Consider the following 22,808-nt stretch of genomic DNA (forward strand, 5'->3'; position numbering starts at 1 on the left):
GTCAGGGGACTTGGACCAGATGATCTCCAGAGGTCTCTTCCAACCCCTGCCATGCTGAGATTCTGTGAAGCCTTCATCTCTCTTACACCCTCACCTACCATGCTCATCACAGGCATGTCAGCAGGCAGCACCTCCATGGACCACTGCCCCTCCAGCTGGGTGCTGCTCAGGCACCAAACTGGAAAAGTGCTGGAGAAGTGCATTGGAAAAATCTCTACAGCCCTGGGAGTCTGAAATCCTACCTGTGGCTTCATATCCATCAGAGATTAAAGTTTGTCAATCAGACAGCTAGATCCTTCCCATCAACAGCTGCCAAATCACAACCCAGCATACCTGTCCCTTATTCTCCATCTCCTGACCCAGCAGAGGTCCAAGTCCTTCCACAAAACAACACCTGTCCCTTATTCTCCATCTCCTGACCAGCACTGAGCCAACTGAGCTAATACTGAAGTGAGTTCTGCTTTTGGCCTCTGAGTTGGGCCAAAGGACCTCTTGAGGTCCTTCCTCACCCAAGTCTGAGCACGACTCTGCACTTCCACCTTCACACCAGAGCTACAGAGAAGCTTTTACTGACATCTCCTATCACCCCCCCAAAAAAGGTTAAGTGAATTTATTTGTGAGCAAAACATTTTGCTTGTGTTGTTCCATCATCCACATGTTCCTTTTCTTCTCCCTTGCCCCCAAAGTCATAGATGAATGCTTCCAGAACAACAACTTTTGATTGCTTTTGCATGATGCATCTCTTCTGGCTTTGGCATCTTTGTCCACTTAGGAGAGCAGCACAGAAAGATGAAGTCATCCAGGGAGCAGTGGTGATGAAGCTCACTGGGGAAGGGTGGGGAGATGTTGTTCCTGTCTCCTGACACTCAGTTGTCAAACTTTCACCGTGATTCAGGGTGGGTGGAAAATGGGAAATCACAAGAAGGAATCCATCTGAGGAGGAAAAGTAAATCCTTATCCAATTCCTTCCCCTTTTCTTCTCTTTATCTCACCCCAGAGAAAAGGATTCTGCAGTGAGGCTTAATCAGCAGTTCAAGGTTAGAGTAGATGCTCTGTGTTCACTGGAACACTCTTTCCAGCTTAATTGAACTCACTGCCAATAAAGAGGCAGGTCAGATAGTGACTAAGTGAGTTCTCTCAGAAAGGACAGAATAGAGAAAGAGATAATTAATTATTTGCTGTTCCTGGGCAAAATCCAATGACCTGTTTTATGTAGCCAGTCAAGCAAGACCAGAGCAGTCTTCAAATTTAAAACCAGCTCCTCTGTTCCACTGAACCCCAGCATGGAGAGGGTTGGAAGGGACCTCTGGAGATCATTTAGTCCACTCCCCCTGCTAAAGCAGGGCACCCACAGCAGCTTGCCCAGGATCACAATGTCCAGGTGGGTTTGGAATCTCTCCAGAGAAGGAGACTCCACAACCTCTCTTGGCAGCCTACTGCAGGCCTCCAGCAGCCTCACACCAAAGAAGTTTTTCCTCCTGTTCAGATGGAACCTCCTGGGTTCCAGTTTGTGTCTGTTGCCCCTTGTCCTGTCCCTGGGCACCACTGACAAGAGTCTGCCCCCAGCCTCTTGCCTCCCACCCTTTAGCTCTTGCTGAGCATTGCTCAGATCCCCTCTGGGGCTGCTCTTCTCCAGGCTAAACACCAGCAGACTGCTGCCTTTTTACTGGCAGTGAGGGGATCCTGGAGAAATTGAAACACCTCAAAGGGGCTAAAACAAAGCCCCTGCTCCCTTCCTGGCTCCTCCAGTACCTCTGCTTGGCCTTTGGTACTTGGGATCTCAGTCCCCAGTCTGTTTCTCCCTCCCCAGCTGGAAGACACATTGTGCAGCCCTCACCAAGCATGGTGATGCTCTTCTTGCAGCAGCCACTCAGATACACAGGAGAACAAACGCCTGACCAGGCTGGGGCTTCACCTACCTGAATGCTGGAGCATGGCTGAAGAACCTCAGGGTGCTTCTGATAGTGGCTTCATCACATCTCAAAGGTTCAAGAGAACAAGGGCAACAAGCCAGCCTTTTCTTAACAATAACCAAATTACCTACCTGAGTGTGCCTCCATCCACCTTTGTAATGCTCACCTTGCTGAGGGAGGGAGGGAGGGAGGGAGTCAATCAATCAACACTCCCATAGCATGTCCTCCCTCCTACCAACCAAGAACACTATGGGAGTGTTCTCCTACCACCTTGGCTGGTAGGAGAAGCCATCCCCACCTTACCCCCTCAGCCTGGAAGAGGAGAAACTCTGCATCTTTGCACAAGAAAACAGGGAGGAACCTGAATGTTTATAAAGGGTGGGTGCCAAGAGGCTGGAGCCAGGCTCTGCTCAGTGATGCCCAAGGACAGCACAAGGGGCAGTGGTGGAAGCTGAGGCATAGGAAGTTCCATGGAAACAGGAGGAAGAATTATTTCACTGTGAAGGTGACAGAGCACTGGAACAGGCTGCCCAGGGGGGTTGTGGAGTCTCCCTCTCTGGAGATATTTAAGACCTGCCTGGAAGAGTTCCTGTTTGACCTGCTCTAGGTGCTCCTGCTCTCGCAGGGGGGTTGGGCTGGCTGATCTCTTGAGGTCCCTTCCAGCCCCTAACATTCTATGAACACCTCCTGCTCCAGCATCAGATGCAGCCTTGTGCAGCAGACTCTGCAACACCCTCCCAGAGCTGGTGTGGTCTCTGTGGTGACAATGGCAGAGCAGGGCACAACCTGTCCTTGGGCATTTTTTAAACTGTTGAAGAGGTCTTATTCACAATGAGGTTTTCTTCTAAGTTTCCAGTTGGGCTGGTTCTGGTTGTCATTGCCTGGGGTTCTTCCAAGCATTGCTTTCAGAGCTGCAGAGACCCAAAGTCAGCACTGCTCCAAAAAAGGCAATGGCAGTTTGGAGATGTTGAAGGCATCAGGCAAAGAGGAATTAATTGTGTGAGGGATCCAACATCTAGCTCCCAATCCTTTCTCTAAGGAGCAGCACTTCCTGCAGAGCCAGGCATGACCTCATCTGGCATCAGGGAAGGGGAAAGCAAATGGAGAGCTCACCCCCAACACCAGCTCCAAAATAGCAGCACCTGCATCCCTTCTGGGCTTCAGAGGGGCCTCTCTGAAATGCTTTGCTCCCCTCGATCCATGGCAGAGTGACTCAAAGCCAGATGAACACCCTGTGGGTTTTATTTAGGTGGGAAAAGACCTCCAAGATCCAACCACCAGCCAAGTCCTCTTGAGATACATCAGCTCCCAGGGCCAGTGAGCAACAAGGCTTAGCAGGATGCTACTGGAGAACCACCGAGAGTCTGCCTTCAGCGGTGACTTTCTGGCACAGCTCAGCAGCCTTCCAGAAGCCAGATGGAACCCCCCAAGCTTCACCTGGGTGCAAAGCTTCTTTGTAGACCTCCACAGAGGCTGCTTTTGCATGCCCCCATCTCACTGTCAGCACGTTCACCCTGCCAGCACCTCAGCACCCACGCTACAAGCTCCTGAAAGGCTGTGAAAAAGCAAAGCTTGAACTGGGATGGCAGCTGGAAAAGGGATGAAACACTCCAGGACCAAGAGGCAGTAGACATCCACATGGCCTCTGGGCAGGTCTTGTGCTCAGCCAGGGCAAAGGCAGCTTGTTGGTGCCACCCTTCCCAGCCCACTTCAGCAGCCTCAGCCCTGATCTCTGAGTCAAACCACACAAACCCCCAACCAAAACCCCACCAAACAACTCCAGCTCCCCCCACTCTGCTCCCAGCACAGCATTTTCTGCACACTCTCTTCACTACAGCAAGCTCCTGGCCAGGAACGAGCAGAGATGGAGCCAGAACTTGTGCTCTTCCCTCTCCGGGGAGGGCAGCAATCAAAGCACAGCTCCACATTTGCATTTTGCAACCCTGCCTTTTGCAAACCAGCAAGCTGACCAGCAAGCTTGACAAGCCTCCAACTGGTTTCATTGCCTGGAGCTGCTCTGCTAGAATATCTTGTGCTGGCACCATCACCAGCACCTGCCCTTCACCTCTCTGGTACTTTCAGATGCCCAAAACTTTGCAAAGCTGAAGTTGAGGGCATGCAGTGGTGTCACTTGATAACCCTTCCTGCTAATTTTAGGTGATGGAACTTTTCATGCTTTCAAAAAGTCCCTTTATTTAGTTTTGAGAAGCCTCTTGGACTTTCTGGGCTGCTGTAAATGCTTCTGTTTGTTTGCTTGGGAGAGGTTTGAGGGGTTTGTTTGTTTGTTTTCCCCCCATCTGATGTTTTGAACTTTCCCACAGGGCTCCAAAAAAAAAAAAAAAAAAAAAAAAGAAATCAACCAACCAACTATCAGGAAGCAGACCTGAAACGATCCTGGAGGAACAATGAGCTGTTAATTCTGTCAACAGAACCAACAGACACAATGCACCCAGCATGCAAATGACTGCAGATGGAAGCAAACCACACACCAGTGAGTACTGCATTTCAGCTCCCTTCAGTTGCTCCTGAGCCCTGGGTTTGGGGGCACAGCAGTGCCCCGTCCCTCAGCTCTTTGCTCTGGGAGGTGTGCTTGCTCCTTCTGCTTTAGCCACCTAAGGCATTCTTCTCTTTGGGATTCAGGAGGATCAGCCCTGGAGACCCTAAATCATCACAGGGTTTGGGGGGGGGAAGGCATCTTAAAGGCCATCTAGTTCCAAAGGGACATCTTCAACTACAGCAGGGTGCTCAGAGCCCCCAAAGAACCTGACTGAGGACACTGCCAGGGAGGTGGAAACTTCTCTGGGCAACTTGGGTTAGATATTTCTCTGAAGATGAGGGTGGACCATTCGGACATAGTCTGAGGGTCATCCTCAGGCTATTAACACCTGCATGAACAAGAGAGACTGAGGATGAAGACTGAACAGCAGGGTGGGAGCCAGGACCAGTGCCTGGTGCTGCTGTTTTGGCCTTTTCCTGATGGAGGTGAGGCAGGAGAGCAGCCAAAATGTAAGGCAGCAAAGCCCCACAGCCTCTCCACAGCCCTGGGGAAGGGCTGCCCACTCAACCAAACCCCTCTGGCTCCTTAGCTACACTTGAAATTTGCTGCTTTCATCTTTTAAAGTGCCCTTTACTTCCTTCGGCTTCCTTTCAACCTCCTCTCTATTCTTCACCTCACCCTCACAAGCCCCAAGCCCACAATGTCTTCTATTTCTTTGAAGGGTGAAGTAGACAGAGCTTTAGCACCACCAAACCCCTTTCACTTGGAGTCAGCATGAAGAGATTGGGCACCTTTGTGAAATCTGTCTACCCAAATCAAATTTGGTTCCACTGCAACCAAAGCCCTTGGGGGACCCCATGCAAAAATCCCAGGGAGGTAGCCTGTGGTCTGTCTCCTTATCAGGGTCCTTGTGATGAGTCCATCACTTCTGAAGCAAAGGTGAGCTCAAGTTGAGCTTCTTAGCACTGCCAGATCAATTTATCTGTTTTAAAACATATTTGTATGCACACACACACATCCATATATCATATAGCATGAGGGAAAGTGTGTTGAGCTGGCAAGAGTCACCGACAGACCAACCTCAGAGCCTTGTTCAGCAGCAGCTCAGCTGCCACCTCATTATTTATAGACACTCTGCTCTTTGAGCATGTTTATTTTCCTTCCCTAAGGTGGTGGTGGCAGGAGAGGAAGCTCTGACATTCAGGCCCAGGTGTCTCTGAGGCTGACCTTTCCTCCAAAGAGCAGAAGCTGCAGCCACATTTCAAGGAGCAGTCAGCTGGCAACTCTAGACTTGTATTCATCACCTCCCTGGAGGCTCAGTGCAGAGCTGCAAGCAAGGGTTGAGCAGAGATCTGTCAATTAGCCTCCACATATACAGGAGGATGGTCAGAGAGTCAGAGAATTGTTAGGGTTGGAAGGGACCTCAAGGCTCAGCCAGTTCCAACCCCCCTGCCATGGGCAGGGACACCTCACACCACAGCAGGTTGCTCACAGCCACATCCAGCCTGGCTGCAAAAACCTCCAGGCATGAGGCTTCCACCACCTCCCTGGGGAACCTGTGCCAGTGTCTCACCACCCTCATGGTAAAGAACTTCTTCCTAGCATCCAATCTGAATCTACCCATTTCTATTTTCCTCCATTCCCCCCAGTCCTGTCACTCCCTGACACCCTCAAAAGTCCCTCCCCAGCTTTCTTGGAGCCCCCTTCAGATCCTGGAAGGCCACAAGAAGGTCTCCTTGGAGCCTTCTCTTCTCCAGACTGAACCCCAACTCTCTCAGTCTGCCCTCATAGCAGAGCAGCTCCAGCCCTCTGCTCATCCTCATGGCCCTTCTCTGAACACCTTCCAGCACTTCCAGATCTTTCCTGTAACACAGGCTCCAGAACTGGATGCAGTACTCCAGGTGTAGTCTCAGCAGAGTGGAGCAGAGGGGGAGAATCCCCTCCCTTGACCTGCTGGCTCTGCTTCTCTTGATGCAGCCCAGGCTCATCAAACTGAGCCTGTAAGTACTTCATACCTGCAAAGAGAACCAGCTGAAGCCTCAAGCCAGGCTAGAGGCAGCACAAGAGCTGTGCAAAGACACAACCTTCAAACCAGATTGGAGTTTTCCACCAGCTAAGCTTTCGCCAGGCTGAAACAATGCTGCTGCTTGATGGCCTGCAGGAAACAGGTCATAACAAGTTGGGGGACTGTGTTTTTCTGTCCCATCTCACATCTGCTCATAGTAAATCTTGGTGGAAAGAAAGCAGCCCTGATATCTGCTGCAAAAAATAAAATCCACCCCCAGCTGTGACTGCACCCCCCCCCCAGCTATAGGAGAAAGGCTCTTCTCCTCCTGCAGAACCTAAACAGGATAGGGAGAGAAGGAATTTAGGAGAATCACAGAAGCATTTTGGTTGAAAGAGGCTTTTAAGATCCTCAAGCCCAGCTGTTAACCCAGCACCACCAGGGTCAACTCTAAACCACCTCCTTCAGCAGCACATCAGCACAGCTTGGAAACCTCTTCAGGGATGGAGAGTCCACCCATGGCTATTCCAGGGGCTGACAACCCTCTTTGGGGAAGACATTGTTCCTCATGTCCAACCTAAACCTCCCCTGGTACAGCCTGAGGCTATTTCCTCTTGTTCTGTTACTTGGGAGAAGAGACTGACCCTCAGCTGGCTCCAGCCTCCATCCAGGCAGTTGTGGAAGGCAATTCCTCCTCTCAGCCTCCTTTTTGCCAGGCTGAAAGAGGCTTCCCCAGGGAGCTGGTTGAATCCCCATCCCTGGAAGGTGTTGAAAAGAGGCAGAGGTGTGGTGCTGAGGGCCGTGGTTTAGCACCAGCCTTGGCAGAGGTAGAGAATGGTTGGACTCCAAGATCTCTGAGATTTTTTTTTTTCCAACCAAAACAATTCCATGATTCTCTAAAAAGGTTTTTCATGAGATGGTGCCAGAGAGGGGAGTCATCTGGGTTCCTGTGCAGACAGCTCCAGTTACCTCATCTCTACAGCTTGTTTGTGCAGCTCAGGAGGTTATTTTCCAGCTGCCATCACCAGCCCTTGTGGCTGAAGCCTGATGACATTGCTCAGGTATCTGCTGGCTGGGGAGCTGAGCTCTGTGCTTCTCCTAGTTGATCACTCAGGGTGCACTGGGAAGTTTGACCAGCAGCTCAAGAGAGGTTCTTCTTCCCCTCTGCTCTGCCTGAATGAGGCCACAGCTGGAGTCCTGGGACCAGTTCTGTGCTTCCCAGTTCAAGAGAGACAGGAAACTACTGGAGAGAGTCCAGTGTGGGCTACTAAGATGCTGAGGGGCCTGGTGCAGCTCTGTGAGGAAAAAAGGCTGAGAGCCCTGGGGCTGTTGAGCCTGGAGAAGAGCAGCCCCAGACTGATCTGGGGATCTGAACAATGCTCAGCAAGAGCTACAGGACCTGTGGGAGGCAAGAGGCTGGGGCCAGACTCTTGTCAGTGATGCCCTTTGACAGGACAAGGGGCACAGACTGGAACCCAGGAGGTTCCACCTGAGCAGAAGGAAAAAAATTCTTTGGTGTGAGGGTGCAGGAGCCCTGCAGCAGGCTGCCCAGAGAGGTTGTGGAGTCTCCTTCTCTGGAGAGCTTCCAACCCTGGGAGGGGCAAGAGGCAGGGGTCAGACCCTTTCAGTGGTGCCCTTTGACAGGACAAGGGCCAATGGGAACAAACTGGAAGCCAGGAGGTTCAATCTGAAGAGGAGGCAAAAATTCTTTGGTGTGAGGGTACTGGAGCCCTGCAGCAGGCTGCCCAGAGAGGTTGTGGAGTCTCCTTCTCTGGAGAGCTTCCAACCCCACCTGCCCATTGTGATCCTGGGCAAGCTGCTGTGGGTGCCCTGCTTTAGCAGGGGGTTGGACTGGGTGATCTCCAGAGGTCCCTTCCAAGCCTCACCACCAATGTTGGGATTCTGTAAAAGCCTTTTGCATGCTGCTCCATCTCTCAGCCAAACACCACTCCTGTTTCACAGCCAATGACCCCAATCACAAGGAATGCAGGAAGACAAGAAGGATCTCCTCACCATGGCCCAGGCAGCCCCTTTCCTACACCCATCAACTCCCTTTTCTTCTTGTCATTCAAGCCTGCTGTCCCTTCTCCTCCACTTTCCACTCTGAGAGTTCCAAGGTCTCAGAAAAGAGCTCTGCTGCAGGAAATCTACCTTAACAAAATCCTCAGAGCTGCCATGGTTACAAGATCTTCCTCCAGTTTTATTAAATGCTTATAAAAAGAAAAATCCAACCACAAAAAAAAAATAAAATCAAAAAACAACCCCAAAAAAACAGGATGCAATAAATTCAAGCAGAAAGCACATTGAGGCAGGAGGTGAGAGAAGATGCCCTCTCCTCCAGGAAGGGAGCAGAAATAAGTTGCAAAATGATGTTGACAGGGGAAGAGGGGAAGAATGAGGCTTTAAAGAGGGTATGAGCACTCCTCACCTGGGAAAGGAGACCTCCAGTCCACACTGGACAGGGAGGAGACAGGAGCAGCTCTTTGAAACAAAGCTGCTGTTGCCACTGCTGAGATGGAAATGCAGCAGAAAGGTGTTGATGGGGGCATTTGAGTGAATCAAGGATGATCTGGGACCTAAATCAAACCAGGATGGAATGATGTGCTGCACAGAGCCCAGAAGAAGAGATGGAAGTCCCTCAGTGCAGCTGTTGTAGAGGGGCAGAGGCTGCATTGTAAACAGGGGAAGACTTTACCCACAGCTAGCACCAGCAGGGTGAGAAGTGGTCCTTGCAGTCTCCTCATGCTGAGGACAGTCCCATTGCCCTCCTCACAGGTTCTTCTGCTGGGTTTCTGCTGAGTTCCCTCTCTCACCACCCAGCCAGCAAGAGCCACAAAAGTGGGGAAATTCTTCTTTATGTGGTAAAAGCTCTGCCAGCTTAGGAGGGCAGCAGATCACTCTCTTCCTTGAGGAAAACAAGAAAAAAAAAGAGGGGGAGAGAGAGGAGGCAGAGCCACAGCCTCCCAGCTCCCTAGCAGAGCCAGATGAAAACAACCAAACAACCCTCCCACCCCCAAAAGTAAGCCCCAACACAACAAAGAGAAGAAGTCAAAGAGTCCCCTAGGGGGTTAAAAAAGGGGATGGAGTGTTGCCAGCTGGTCCTGTTCCCTTCATCCAACTGGAGGCAGCATGGTGGGGCAGTGCTCACACCCCCACAGAGGAGTCAGGCTGTACCAAAGCAGGCTGACATCAGGAGGCAGAAGAGAAGCATCCTTCAGTCATCTTCTGTGGAGCAGAGGAAATAGTGGCATTGAGGCTTGCATTCAGACAGGACCAAGCTCATCTGCAAGGCAAGAAAGCAACAAGTTTATGAAGCCTGTTTGGCTGGCCAGGAGCAATGCCCAAGGCTGTCCTGAGGCTGCATCTTGCCTACCAGTTACAGACAGCTCCCTCCCACCCCTCTGCACAAAGCCCCACCAGCCAGCCCATAAAGCTGCAGCCCTGCCAGTCAGTGCTGTGTGCCCACAGCACAGCAGGTGCCAAGGGCTGCACACCCAGCAGAGGTCACAGCTGCCCAGGCAAGAGGATGGGTGTGCTCCTGCCCAGCCATCTCATCCTGAGGAGGAGATGAGCAGGTTTCCTTCCAAGCCAGAGAAAGCCACTAAGGGAGAAAGTGTGCTCCTAGAGCTGCCAGCAGCCACAGCTCTCTGCTCAGGACCATCTGCAGCAGTATCAGGTTCCTGCAGGTCCATGTGTGACAGCTGGGGCAGCCAAGGGACTCCAGCACACAAATGGCTTTTCCATCCTGGGACAAATGACTCCTCCATGCTGATGTGCTCCCCACCATGCCTGCTTTGGGGCCAATTGCAGAGGGAGTGGAGTTCAGGGGAACAGTGGGGGGCCAAGAGTGGGTGACCAACCCTTCACCCACCTGCACTCAACCAGCAGCAGGGAAGCTTAACCCTTGTGGTGGGTTGAAAGCTCCCCTCCCTCCCCCCAACATGAAATTTGCCAGACTAGCTCAGCTGAAAGCAAATGGAAGCTGGATTTACAAGCAAAACTACAATCCACAACGAAATGCAAGGAATGTGTACCAAATATACAATATTTGCAATATTTATAAGTGTTTACAATTAATGAACAGACCAGGGACCCATCCCCCCCCAGCCAAAGACCAGGGGAGCTGCAACAGCTTCTCTCCCCCTGCCTCCCCCTTACCCTTCTGTGCAAAAGGGACAAGAGAAAAGAGAAAGTTGCTGTTAGACTAATCCAAAACAATGCAGTCAAGGTCAAGCAGAAGCAACTTAGTCCCTCCCAGAGCAAAGAAGTGAGAAGAGAAAGAGATTGTTTTGGGAATTAAATCTTACAGCAGATCTCAACCCCATGAGATTGTTTAGAATTATCTTAGTTTTCCTTTTTACACCAAATAGATGATGATTTATTTACATTCTACTACTTTCTGTTTGAGATCTGTAGAAAAAAAAATTTCAAAGGCATAGCTTAAAACTACCACAGCCTTCAGAAACCTCTGGACTCAGCTTCCAGCCCTATTTCCTTCCAGCTTATCACAACCCATCCAGGTTTCTCAGGCAATGTTTTCCCTGGGTTTTCTGCTCTGGCCTTCCTGCTGCCAGCAAATCCAACCCAATCCAATCCAATCCAATCGTCCCTTGGCTTTTGCTTCATTACTCAACAAGGAGGAAGACACTCAAACATCTTTTGCTCCTTGCAGAATTCCTCCTGAGCACACACAGCTCTGAAGGAGATCCATCAAACAAAGCCAAGCATGACAGGGGGAGACAAATAAATTAAGAGGTAATTTCCTTTGTGCTGTCTCTCTCAGCATCTCTCTGCCTCACCAGTTAGACACACACACAGGCTCCAGCACAATCACATGCCAAGGAAGTTACCACCCAGAAGGTCTCCAAGACCCACAGCACAACAGCCTTCAGGTCAGATGGGGTACTGAAAAAGCAGCAAGAGTGACTTTAAGAGCACAGAGACCACAGATCTCAAAGTTAAAGGGCATTAATTAGCCTCTAACTTTGGGAGCAGAGGGAAAGACTTCCTGATCCATGCAGGTTGTATCTAAACTTCCCACCGCAGGAAACTCTTCCAGTAGCATCTGGCATTTTGCAGCAGATCTCCTCAAGGTCCTGCTCTGACCCAGGTGGGCAGCTGCACTTCTCCAAGGCCAAGGAAAATGCTGATCAGGAGTTGGGAATTTCACTGCCCTGCCCTCTTTAGTATTCCCAGCACAAGCCTGAAGAAGGTCAACCTTGTAATTCTGGTTTACAAGCACTGCTAGATCACAGCTCAGCTTGTAGGACAGGCTGTCCACATTAAACAGGAGCAGATTAAATCAGCCCACAATCCATCCTACCATCAGAGACATGCTCTAGCTCACCTTGCAGCAGATCACAATCACACAAGCAATTGCCAGCTCCTATACAAACAGAACCAGGAGTGTTGCACAACACAAGCATGCACCTGGAGCATGCACCCCATCCATTTTGGCTTTCTGACCCAGAACCATCCAGAAAAACCACAAGGCTGAGATGAAGAGCAGATATGGAGTGAAGGAATGGACTCCCAGCCTTTTGGAGGGGCTAGTGCAGACATACTTTTAAGAGTAGGTCTTAGAACAGAGCAAGTCCCAATCCCAGCCTTGTGCCTAAGGCATAAAGCTGATAAGCTGCTGGGAATGCCCAACAGTTGTCACCCTCAGCTGGCAGAAATCCCCTCCAAGCTCCCTCACAGAAACAGCAAGAGGTTTTTCATGCCTGCAGCTGAAATAAATCAGAGAATCATAGACTAGCTTGGGTTGGAAGGGGCCATTAAAGGTCATCTAGCCCAACCCCTCTGCAGCCAGGGACATCTGCAACTAGAGCAGATTGCTCAGAGCCCCAGACAACCTCACCAGCCTACCACTTTTCTGGGCCACCTGGGCCAGGGTCTCACCACCCTCAGTGTCAAACATTTCTTCCTTCATTCCAGTCTGAATCTCCCTCTTTTAGTTTAAACCATCACCCCTTGTCCTGTCACAACAGGCCTTGCTCAAAAGTCTGTCCCCAGCTTTCTAATTGGCTCCTTTAAGCACTGAAAGGCTACCAGGTCTTCCCAGAAACTTCTCATCTCCAGGCTGAACAACCTCAACTCTCTCAGCCTGGCCTCACAGCAGAGGGCTTCCAGCCCTCCCAGCATTGCTCTGACCCTGGTCACTAAAAAATGATTGGTTTCATCTCTCTATCTCCAACAGACACTGTGCAGGGAATCAGAGTAGAAAGAAGAGCTGGTGGTGAGTCAGTGAGAGAGGAAAAGCAGCTCTACATCCCCCAGGAGCAGCACAGTGCTGGTCAGAGGTGGTCCAGGCACAGTTGCCAAGACCTGACCCAGACCAGAACCCACTGCTGTTTCACTGAAGAATGAATGCTAAAGGCAGGACAGTGACAATGCTCTCCAAGGGACAGAGTAAACTTGGGTTTATCTTTAAGCTGAGAACATGAGAAGGTTGCTGCCATGCTTGAGACAGCAAGGAAAGGCAAAGTCAGTGCAGTGACAATGCTCTTCCCCACCAGATGAAGTCAGCTCTGACATCCTGCATTTCACAGGGACATCTCCCTGAAGGCTGAAATCATTCAAGGCCAGTGCTGGCTTTGACTCCAGTGCCACGTGGAGTTCGTGGCTGTGCTGTTGTATCCCAGTGCTAACAACTGGGGTTTGGAAAGCCATGAAACATTCCTGCTCTGGGCCTCTGGAGAGTGTTTCACAGCTTCAAAGTTTCAGACCAGCTCTGTTTCTCTTAATGTCTCCTTCCAAATCCCATAAGGGCTTGCCAAGACACAAACATCTGGAGTCCCAAGGAGCTCTCCCTGGATTCTGTGCCAAGGCAAGGAGAAGGGCTTCAGGTTTGGCTGTGCAGCTTCCCCCCAGTATGTCTCTTGCCCTGCCACACCACCCTCAAGACTGATGAGGGTAGCTTAAGGAGAGTAAGGAAACAAAGAGTGAAGCTCTTCTCCCACAAAACTGACTCCATAGTCATAGCTTTTGGAGAGAGGAAGAGAAGACCTCATCACAGGCTCACAGGATGTGAGGGGTTGGAAGGGACCTCTGGAGGTCATTGAGTCCAACTCCCCTGCCAGAGCAGGACCATAGAATCCAGCACAGGTCACACAGAAACACATCCAGACAGGTTCATGAGCGTGTCAGAGTCCAGCCCAGGGCTAAGCCCACACCAACTCTAAGCTTTGTGTTTCCTTCCAGGAGATGACCATGCTGATAACAGTATCCTCCTCCATCCAACCCATTCCCACCCGCCACCACCTTCCTCCCCCTCCCACCCTACCCAAGCCCGGGAAGGACAACCTGAGGCTGCAGCGGCTGTTGAAGAAGGCAGCCAAGAAGAACGCAGCCCTGGGCTCAGAGCAAGCCAAGCCTTTCCGCTCCAGCCTCTCGCCCGTCAGCGAGGCCAGCCCTGACCTGGAGCACGACGAGGATGCTGCCCAGGAGGAGAGCCCCGAGCCCGCAGCTCCGCCCTGCAGCCGGCTGCCCGCAGCGCTCCCCAGCAGGGCCCTCCCGCCGCGCGTCTGCTCCCCGGTGCGCCGCAGCAAGCCCTTCGCCCTGAAGGTGACGGAGCAGCGGCGCATCGCCGAGCACGTCATGCTCACAGCCTCCTCAGCCATGCCCCTGCTGCACAGGCCAGCTGCTGCCGAGGCCCCAGGGCAGCCCGAAGGCACGGACACCCTCCTCCCCTCGCCGCACGACCCTGCCCTGCCGCTTTTCCCCCCGCCTCCTCCTGCCGGTCCACCCGGTATCGAACAGGCGCCAGAGGTTGCCTGTGGCACCAAGGTGCACGCTCATTTCCACAGCTTCAAGCCACCCAGGGCTAAGACACCCACATCAAATCAGGCCCAAAGAACTGTCAGCCAAGAAGACAGAAGGCCTTTTTCTCCAGCACCTGAAACAAGCTGCCCTGAACCATCTCCAGGGCAGATCCCCACCCCACTTGATGACAGCATGGCCACAGCTCCTGCACTGCAGCCTCCCCTCCTCCCTGCTGCAGAGGCAGAGCCTCCCAATCAAGCTTCCAGGCCTGCTCCTACTGAAGAGTCCACCAAAGCCCCTTCACCCAAGCCCAAACCTGCCAATGGCCACACAGATAAGCCTGTGACACATGGAAGTGATGCTGAAACATCTGGATCAGAGACAGCTCCTGAATTACCCAAGCAAGATGGGGAGACCCAAAACCCATCAGCACCCAGTGCTCCCTGGAGGCAAGCACAGCCAGGGGCAGCAACTCCAGCACACGCTGACAGCACCAGGGCTACCTCCACAGACACCAAGGCAGAACAAGACACTCGACCTCAGCCAACCTCCAGCCTACCAAACATCAGCCCTCCCCTCAAAGCAGCACCACCAGCAGAAGCAGCAAGACCTCCTGGAGCTAGTGCTGGTGGCTGGCATCGCCTCAGGAAGCACTTGATTGTGCACTCAGAAGCCCCCAGCTTCCCAGAGCCCCAGCCAGAAAAGCTGGGGCAGGAAGAAGGCAGCAAGAAGGAGGACACCTCTCAAGCAGTGGTCAGCCAAGAGTGCAAGCTGTTGAAATCAAAGGCCAGCAGGATGTGGGACGCTATTTTGTACCAGATAACAGCTAGCAAGGAGAAGAAGCAGCAGCAGCAAGCAGAGGAGAGGCAGCAGAGGAAGGAAGCAAACCTCTTTCTTCCCCGCCGCTTGCCCATCCTCCTGCACAAGCCACGCTTCGACGCCAGGAAGCTGAAGGAGCTGGCTGCCAAACCCATGACAAAGATCAGCACTGTCTTTGAGGTCAGCCACTTCAGGCATGAAGGGGCTGAGAAGCACCCCAGGAGCTTTAACAGAACAGCATCAGGGTGGTCAGTCAGCTGAAGACAGGCTGCTCCCACCAGGCCCCACAATCCATGTTTAGGGACCTGGAGGGATCATCCAGTCCAACCCCCCTGCCGGAGCAGGAGCACCTAGAGCAGGTCACACAGGAACACAGCCAGGCAGGTCTTGAATGTCTCCAGAGAGGGAGACTCCACAACTCCCCTGGGCAGCCTGTTCCAGTGCTCTGTCACCCTCACAGTGAAAAAAAAAAACTCTTCCTCCTGTTTCCATGGAACTTCCTATGCCTCAGCTTCTACCACTGCCCCTTGCGCTGTCCTTGGGCATCACTGAGCAGAGCCTGGCTCCAGCCTCTGGGCACTCCCCCTGCACATCTTTATCAACATGAATGAGGCCACCTCTCAGTCTCCTGCTCTCCAAGCTCAAGAGCTCTCAGCTCCCTCAGTCTCTCCTCCTAAGGAAGATGTTCCACTCCGTTTTCATGGCTCTGCACTGGACTCTTTCAAGCAGCTCTCTAAGGTCCTTCTTGAGCCAAGGGGCCCAGATCTCTGGAGCTTCCTTACAGCAAGGAACTCTGTTTACAGCCCAACAGAGCCAAGTGTAAGGCAAAAAAACCCCACAAGCAACTAAATAAGAGTCCTCCAAGCCAGCAGCCTCATGCTGTGGATTGAAGGGTTGCTCTCCATAGGTATAGAAGCTTAAAATCCATAACATACAACATCCACAGGTCACAAGCCAAGAAAAACAAACATGGACTTCTTTTCAAGATCCAGCAACAAGCTCTGTATGCAGTGATATGGGGAAGAGAGGGGAGGGACACAGTGAAAAGGACAAAGTGCCTGTAGAAAAAGCACATTTTAGAGGAGAATGGAATCTGAATCAATTTTGCTGTGTTTAAGACCAAGGTGAACCCTAGAAACAGGATCAGCTGTAGATGAGACAACATGCAGGAGAATGGGATGCTCCACATCTGCCCTACAGTCTCAGAAACTGAGCCCAGAGTTGACACAGCATCAATTTAGCTTCTCCACTGGATCTGCTGAGAAGGTGGAAACTCATCCTGTCACCCAAGGCAGGGACAAGGGACAGCAGAAGCTCTCCAACCTGCTGTCACCAAGCAGTTTCCTTGCCCAAAACAATGGCCATCAGCATTTGATGTCCTAAGCCAGTCCACCAAGTTGTGGTGCACAGAAGAGTGATGTTGTTGCAGCAGTCAAGTTCTGTTCTCTAGTGGGCCATGGCTTGGTTGGTTTGTTGGGGTCCTTTTTGTTGTTGTTTGGTTGGTTTTTTTTCAAGTATAGCCTGGGGCTGCTGTTTCCTGATAACCAAGAGCCTACTTCAGCTGCCTGAGTGGGTACAGCAAAGGGCTACAAGGACAAAGGAACTCTGAAGAAAAGCTGCAGGACTTGGGGGTTTTTAGCCTAGAGGAGACTGAGGGGGAATCTTATCAATACTTAAAGGGTGGGTGTCAGGAGGATGGGGCCAGGCTTCTTTCAGTGGTGACAGGACAAGGGGGAACAGGCACAAACTGGAACTCAGGAAGTTCCACCTAAAAATGAAGAGGAACTTCTTTACCTTGAAGGTGGCAGAGCACTGAAAGAGGCTTCCCAGAGACAGGGGAGTCTCCATCTCTGGAGTCATTCAGAACCATCCTGGATGCCAGCCTGTGCACCCTGCTGCAGGTGGACCTGCTCTGGCAGGGTAGTTGGACTGGATGATCTCCAGAGGTCCCTTCCAACCCCTCCCACTCTGTGATTGTTTCAGCACAAGGGTGTCCAACTCTGTGCATTTCATAAGGTGCTGTTTTCCTGAGGGGTTCTTCTAACCACAGAGAGTCTCCTTTTCAGGGGGAACATCACAATCACTTCCCTACTGGTGCCTGATGTCCTCAAAGAGGCCATTTAAAACAACTCCCCCAACTCTGTCCATACCCAGGGACAGCTGTGCTTTCCAGCCTCACAGTCACCCTTTGCATCTCCATTGGCACCAGGCTTAAGAGCTGGAGAGCAGCTATTTCTGTTTCATGAGGGACTTTGGCATATGCTGGGATGTTCCTGCACAGCTAATATAGGATTGCTATGTTTAGTCCAAACCAGAAACCCGATACCCAGCTCTTTACATTCTCTTCATGAGTGGAGGATATGGAGCTGAGCAAAAATTTCCCCATGCCAAACTGCAAGCAGTCTCAGAAACAAAACCAAGAGCTCCTTTGGCCTTTTTGAACTCCTCCAGTTTTGTGATGATGCTACACAAAAAGCTCAGTTATCCTAAAAGCCTCACTGAAGTTCTCTCTTTGCTGGTCTTACCCTCTCTTTTGTAACCCCTTCAAAGGGGGAAAAGAAAAAAAAAAGGAATAATAATCCAAGCATGTAAAGTTTGGATTTATTTGAGCCCCCTGATTACCAAGAAAAAGCTGAAATGAGGTAAGCTAGCACTGCCTCATGAGTGGATCCCAGCTCAGCCTTTGAGGGATGATTCAAAGTGCTTCAGGAGGAGGCTATGGAGAAGATGCAACACCAAATCCAAACCCAAGAAGTGCAGTGTGGAATCCACTGAATATTGAGGTGGAAAGGGACCTTGGAGATCAAGTCCAGCTGCTCCCCTAGAGCTCACAATCCCACCACTGCTGCTGAGACATGTGGCAGGGCTAATGGAGAGAAGATGACCTTGCCACACAGCAACAAAAGGACACCCAGCTGTAGCCCAGCTTGATAGCTGGCTGCACACAAGTCTGCATCCACAGCAGTAGTGTGGAGCTCAACAGAATTCCAGAATCATTTGGGCTGGAAAAGAGCTTTAAGATCATCAAGTCCAACCATTACCCCATCACTGTCAGGTCACCACAAAACTATGGCCCTCAGCACCACATCCACACAGCTTTGCAATCCCTCCAAGGGATGAAGACTCCACCACTGCCCTGGGCAGCCTGTTCCAGGGTTTGACAAACCTTTCAGGGAAGAAATTGTCCCTCATGTGCAACCTAAACTTCCCTGGCACAACTCAAGGTCATTTCCTCTTGTCCTGTCACTTGTTCCTTGGCATTATTGATGCACTCAGGGAAGTGATTACACTTGGGGGGACTGAGTCTGGCCAGAGAAGATGTTTTCAGAAGCAGCTGTGCTTTAATCCACTTTGTCCTGCAGCAAGGATGACCTCCCAGAACAAACCTCTCACATAAGGCTGTGTTTTGAATCTGCTGGGCTTCTCACCAGCCTATCTCCCTGCTGGCCCTGCTGCACAGGGGTGGAGAATGGAGAATTGCTGGTGGAAAGGTCAATCCCCATAGCAGGAAGCAAAAGTCTGGCTGCATGGCTTAGTCCTCCTGCTCCAGGGATGAAGAGCAGAGGCTTACAGCAGGTACTGCAAGTCCTGCAGAGACAGACCCTGGCATGGGAGCATCAGAGGAGAAAGAATACCTAGGGACAACAGATTTCTACCATCAGCTGTGTTGGGAGTCATTGCAGCATGTCCCAGGCTGAGCAAGGGAAGGGGAATGCTGCTGGGCATGGAGTCTGGGAGGCTTTCAAAGTCAAATAGCCTCAGGCAGAACTCACATTGCCCCTTACAGAAAGCCTCTTGCTTTGCAGCCTGCTCAAGGGTCCCACAGCTCAGGAAAGAAGGGGAAGAAGGAGAGACTGTAGCTGTGATCAAGCATGTGGCAAGCTGATAAGATGGTGTTGAGTGAGTTACACAAGGGTGAGGCAGAAGGGTTTGGGAGGAACAGGCAACTGTGAAGGGAAAAGTATAAAGATAGTTGAGGGTGGTGGAAAGGATAAAGATAGTTGAGGAGCTGGGGAGCAGGGTCCTCACAGCACACCAACCAGCCAGGTAAACACCCAAGGAGAGAAACAAGCCAAGATCCTTCAGCTCTCAGAGTCATTTTGCTGTTCACCTTCTTGTGAATGCCTCCATAGGGCAAGAGTTGTGCCTTGGTTGTTTGGAGAACTGAATCCTCAAGGGCCACCCTGTGCCAGGCATTGGCCTTTCAAGAAAGGATTCTGGGCAAAGACCAGAGCTGAGGGCACTCTCCCCTCTGAGCTGCTTGCAAAAGCTCAGGTAGGGTAACCAAAACCTGTTGACAACCCAGCAAAGCCTCTTTGCTGTGAAGAACTGAAGCTCAGTAGGATCCTGCCTCATGCAGGCTTCAGGTAAAAGGGTACTGGATCAAAGATAAAACCTTAAAATAGGTTTCTGAAAGCCACAGGCAGAGAGAAACAAGTTGAGGATGCAAGTCCTGGACATTCCTCCTTCTTTACACCTGAAAAGCAGCTTTGGGTTTGTACTGCTGTCCATCTCAGAGTGGCATTCAAGAGAGCTCCTCTCATAAATGGGCACCACAAAAGGAAAAACAACCCAAGCAAAGCAAGCTGCTTGCACTCAGAAACCAGCTCCTTAGGGGGAGGAAAAAAAAAAAAAGAGAAGGAAGGAAGGAAGGAAGGAACACAGCCCCCAGAAGAATTCAGAAACAAAAGGTGTTTTGTAGCACACAGAGCTATTTATAAGCTTGGCTATGAAATAAAGCTGCTCTTTTTTTTTTATATAGTAGGAAAAAAATAAAACAAGAAAATGAGCTTGTTTTCACTCCCAACAACTTCCTCTCCCTTGCCTGTGCCAGATGCTGCCTGGTTGGATCCAACCAGTCATCACTTCCCTCTGTGCCATTCCTCCTGATTGCCACAGCCCTCCACCAGCATCCACTCAAGATAACACCAGGATAGCCATTCACATAAACACAGTGTGAGCAGGAGATCCAAAAACCATTCTGAGAGGACACAGAGACAGCAGCCCAGCTCTGCTTTCCCCCTTGCTGCACAGCAGAGGAGAGGCCTTTCTGCTCTGTTGCTCTGCCCAGCAGAGCAGATATTGCTGTCTTCCCCACCACAACCCAATTCTGGGCTGGTTTCAAGAGGTTTCTGCAGTCGTTGGAAGTTTTCCCCCCTGATTAATTTAGTAACTCTGACAATTAGACTCCAGCAGCATCTGAATTTCAGGAGTACATCAGCCCTGTGCTCAGCCACAATGCCCTCCAGCTCCTCCTTGCAACTCAGAAGAATGTAAGGAAGCAGAACTTTTGTTAATTCAAAGAGAAAAAAAAAAAAGCAGCACCCAGGGGACTTATTCTGCAGGGTAAGCTCACAGGTACCCAGCTTCCAGCAACATCAGAAGCTCAGAGACCAAACCAAACCCCCCATGGGCCCACTCCCTTCCAAGCTCAGGCTCAGATGGTTGCCCAGAAGCAAAGCTCCAGCTGTTACCATCCAAGAGCTTCCAATTCAAGTGTGGCTGGCAGAAATAATCCCAATGTCCTGGCAGGACAGTGCCAGGTGTCACCCAGCACAAGGTCACACCCCACCTACCTGGTTAATGTGTTCTCCAGGCACATTACTGCTCTGCATCATCATCTATCAACACCTTCTTGTACTGGCCATGGCCTGTGGCAACAAATTTATACCTTTTGCCAGGAACAGACTGAGAAGGAGAGAAAGAAGGAGCCAAAGTCAATATTTTTCTCCCTCAAATAAGGCAGTTAAGATCAAAGAACTAAAGTCAGATGTGGTTTAGAGTCTGCTATGCCTTGAAAATTTTCCACACTCTTCTTGCACCTTCCCCATGAACTCTCTGCACAGCCCTTCCCCCACCTCACAGAACATCAGTGAAGCCAGCAAGTGCAAGCTGGGTAACAGGAGAGGGAAGATGCAAGCACAGGCATCATGAGAGAGGGCTCATCTAAGATCCCAGACCCTCCTCAACCCAAGTTTGGTTCCACCTGTGCTCATAAACCTGTGGCAAGAGCCAATTTCCTTGACCACATTTCTGGCAGCAGTACCAGGCCAGGCACATGCTTTGATGTTCCTCTCCCAGCCTGGGCAGCACAAGCAGCAGAAGCCCCAAAGCCCAGATCCATCTGCAATTGTTGACACCCTTCAGTTCAGTTCCACTCCATTTTGCCTGTTTTCTGTACTCTCAAGATTCAGAAGAGTGAAGTAACTCCCATCTGCAGTGAAATTCAAGCCTGGAAGGCTGGGCCTCCAAATTCCTGGGGCTGAGACCATGCTGCTCCAGAGACCCTTCAGTAGCACAGGCTATAAAACAGCTTCTGGCCCTGTTTTTGCTCTAGCTGGAGCAATAATTGCTCTTCCTGCCAGTGAGCTGACAGGTGGCCAATTGCACTGACAGATACAGGGAGCCCTGGTCCCTACAGAACATCTTCTCAATGCTTCCCAACCAGCCAAGAGCTCTTCCCTTTCACAGCAGAGTGCTTCCATACCCACATCCTGACTCACCTTGACACTGGCCTCAGGCTTGGGATTGCCCTTCTGTTCCCAAAGGCTTCTTTTACTCAGGATGTCTCCAGCCACAATGTCCTGAGGAGATCAAAGAACGGTTTGGGTGGGAAGAGACATTTGAAGGTCATCCAGCCCAACCCCTCTGCAGTCAGCAGGGACATCTGCAACTAGAGCAGGCTGCTCACAGCCCCAGACAACCTGAGCTGCAGTGCTTCCAGGAATAGAGCATCTCCCACCTCTCTGGGCCACCTGGGCCAGGGTCTCACCACCCTCAGGGTCAAACATTTTTTCCTTCTCTCCACTCTGAATCTCCCTCTTTCAGTTCAAACCATCACCCCTTGCCCTGTCATAACAGACCCTGCTCAAAGGTCTGTCCTGAGCTCTCTGATCAGCTCCTTTAAGCACTGAAAGGCCACCAGAAGGTCTCCCTGGAGCCTTCTCTTCTCCAGGCTGAGCACCCCCAACACTCTCAGCCTGGCCTCACAGCAGAGGGCTTCCAGCCCTCCCAGCATTGCTGTGGCTCCCTCTGGCCCTGCTCCAACAGGTCCTTGTCTGTGCTGTGGACTCTGGAGGTGGCCCCAGCACTGCATGTGGGGTCTCAGCAGAGGGACAGGATCCCCTCCCTCCACCTGCTGCCAGGGCTGCAGCCCAGGACACAGCTGGCTTCTGGGCCAAGCAGATGATGATGCTCTCATTACCCTTCACTGCTAACACAGCTGAACATGCCTTTGTCCATGTCCCTTTTCCAAGCCACACATCTGCTCTCTTTATTATTTTTATTTATCATATCACATCATCTGACCTGTGGCAGCTGCAGCTAAAACCCAGGACTGTCAAAACCTATTCCCAGCATATCCTATGCTTCCCCCTCTCTCCCCAACAAAAACCTGGATCAGACACCCAAGATATTTATTTCCTTAAGCTCATTAATTATGGACAAGATGTTTACCTCAAGGCTTTATTTATGTGGAAGGAATTTAGCTCATAAACACAGATTTGCAAGCAGCACATTCCAGGAATCAGCCTCAGAGTGACCAGAAAGTGACATTAGTGAGAGCAGTGCAGAATGTTCTTTGCATTTTCCAAGGTGACAACATTCATCATCTTGGTACTAAATGCAACTTGTGCTCAACACCTGCAGCTCACTCCTAGCCCCCTGCATAAAACATATTCTGCCCCCACCTAGCTGCATTCCCATCCCAAAGCAGAGCCTCTACCAGCACAGAGCCTCCACCAGCACCACTGAGGCTTTCCTGGCTGTGCCATCAAGGAACAGTTTGGGACCCTGGCTCAGGTAAAGCAAA

The 22,808-nt window shown here is 51.1% G+C and overlaps 2 protein-coding genes across 2 annotated transcripts in view; one reads left to right on the forward strand and one right to left on the reverse strand.

The window, feature by feature from the left end:
- Positions 1–13,621: 13,621 nt before the first annotated feature.
- Positions 13,622–15,259, forward strand: PRR33 (proline rich 33). Its single transcript, XM_054390442.1, has 2 exons — positions 13,622–14,203; positions 15,053–15,259. The coding sequence occupies exons 1-2, from the start codon at positions 13,622–13,624 to the stop codon at positions 15,257–15,259; spliced, it is 789 nt and encodes a 262-aa protein (XP_054246417.1).
- Positions 15,260–20,599: 5,340 nt separating this feature from the next.
- Positions 20,600–22,808, reverse strand: part of LSP1 (lymphocyte specific protein 1) — a 54,228-nt gene continuing 52,019 nt past the window's right edge. The window contains exons 9-10 of the mRNA XM_054390591.1: positions 21,502–21,582; positions 20,600–20,686 (exon numbers count right to left, since the gene is read on the reverse strand). Coding sequence (XP_054246566.1) covers positions 20,600–20,686; positions 21,502–21,582 — 168 coding nt within the window. The remainder of the gene's footprint in view (positions 20,687–21,501; positions 21,583–22,808) is intronic.

The sequence above is a fragment of the Indicator indicator genome, chromosome 21, assembly GCF_027791375.1.
Source record: "Indicator indicator isolate 239-I01 chromosome 21, UM_Iind_1.1, whole genome shotgun sequence".
NCBI lineage: Eukaryota > Metazoa > Chordata > Aves > Piciformes > Indicatoridae > Indicator > Indicator indicator.

Bases quoted from the DNA above. Each gene is read 5' to 3' on its own strand.
- PRR33 (XM_054390442.1), top strand. From the start codon at position 13,622: ATGACCATGCTGATAACAGTATCCTCCTCCATCCAACCCATTCCCACC. The intron at 14,204-15,052 runs GTGCACGCTCAT...GAGAGGCAGCAG, and splicing joins AGGTTGCCTGTGGCACCAAG to AGGAAGGAAGCAAACCTCTT.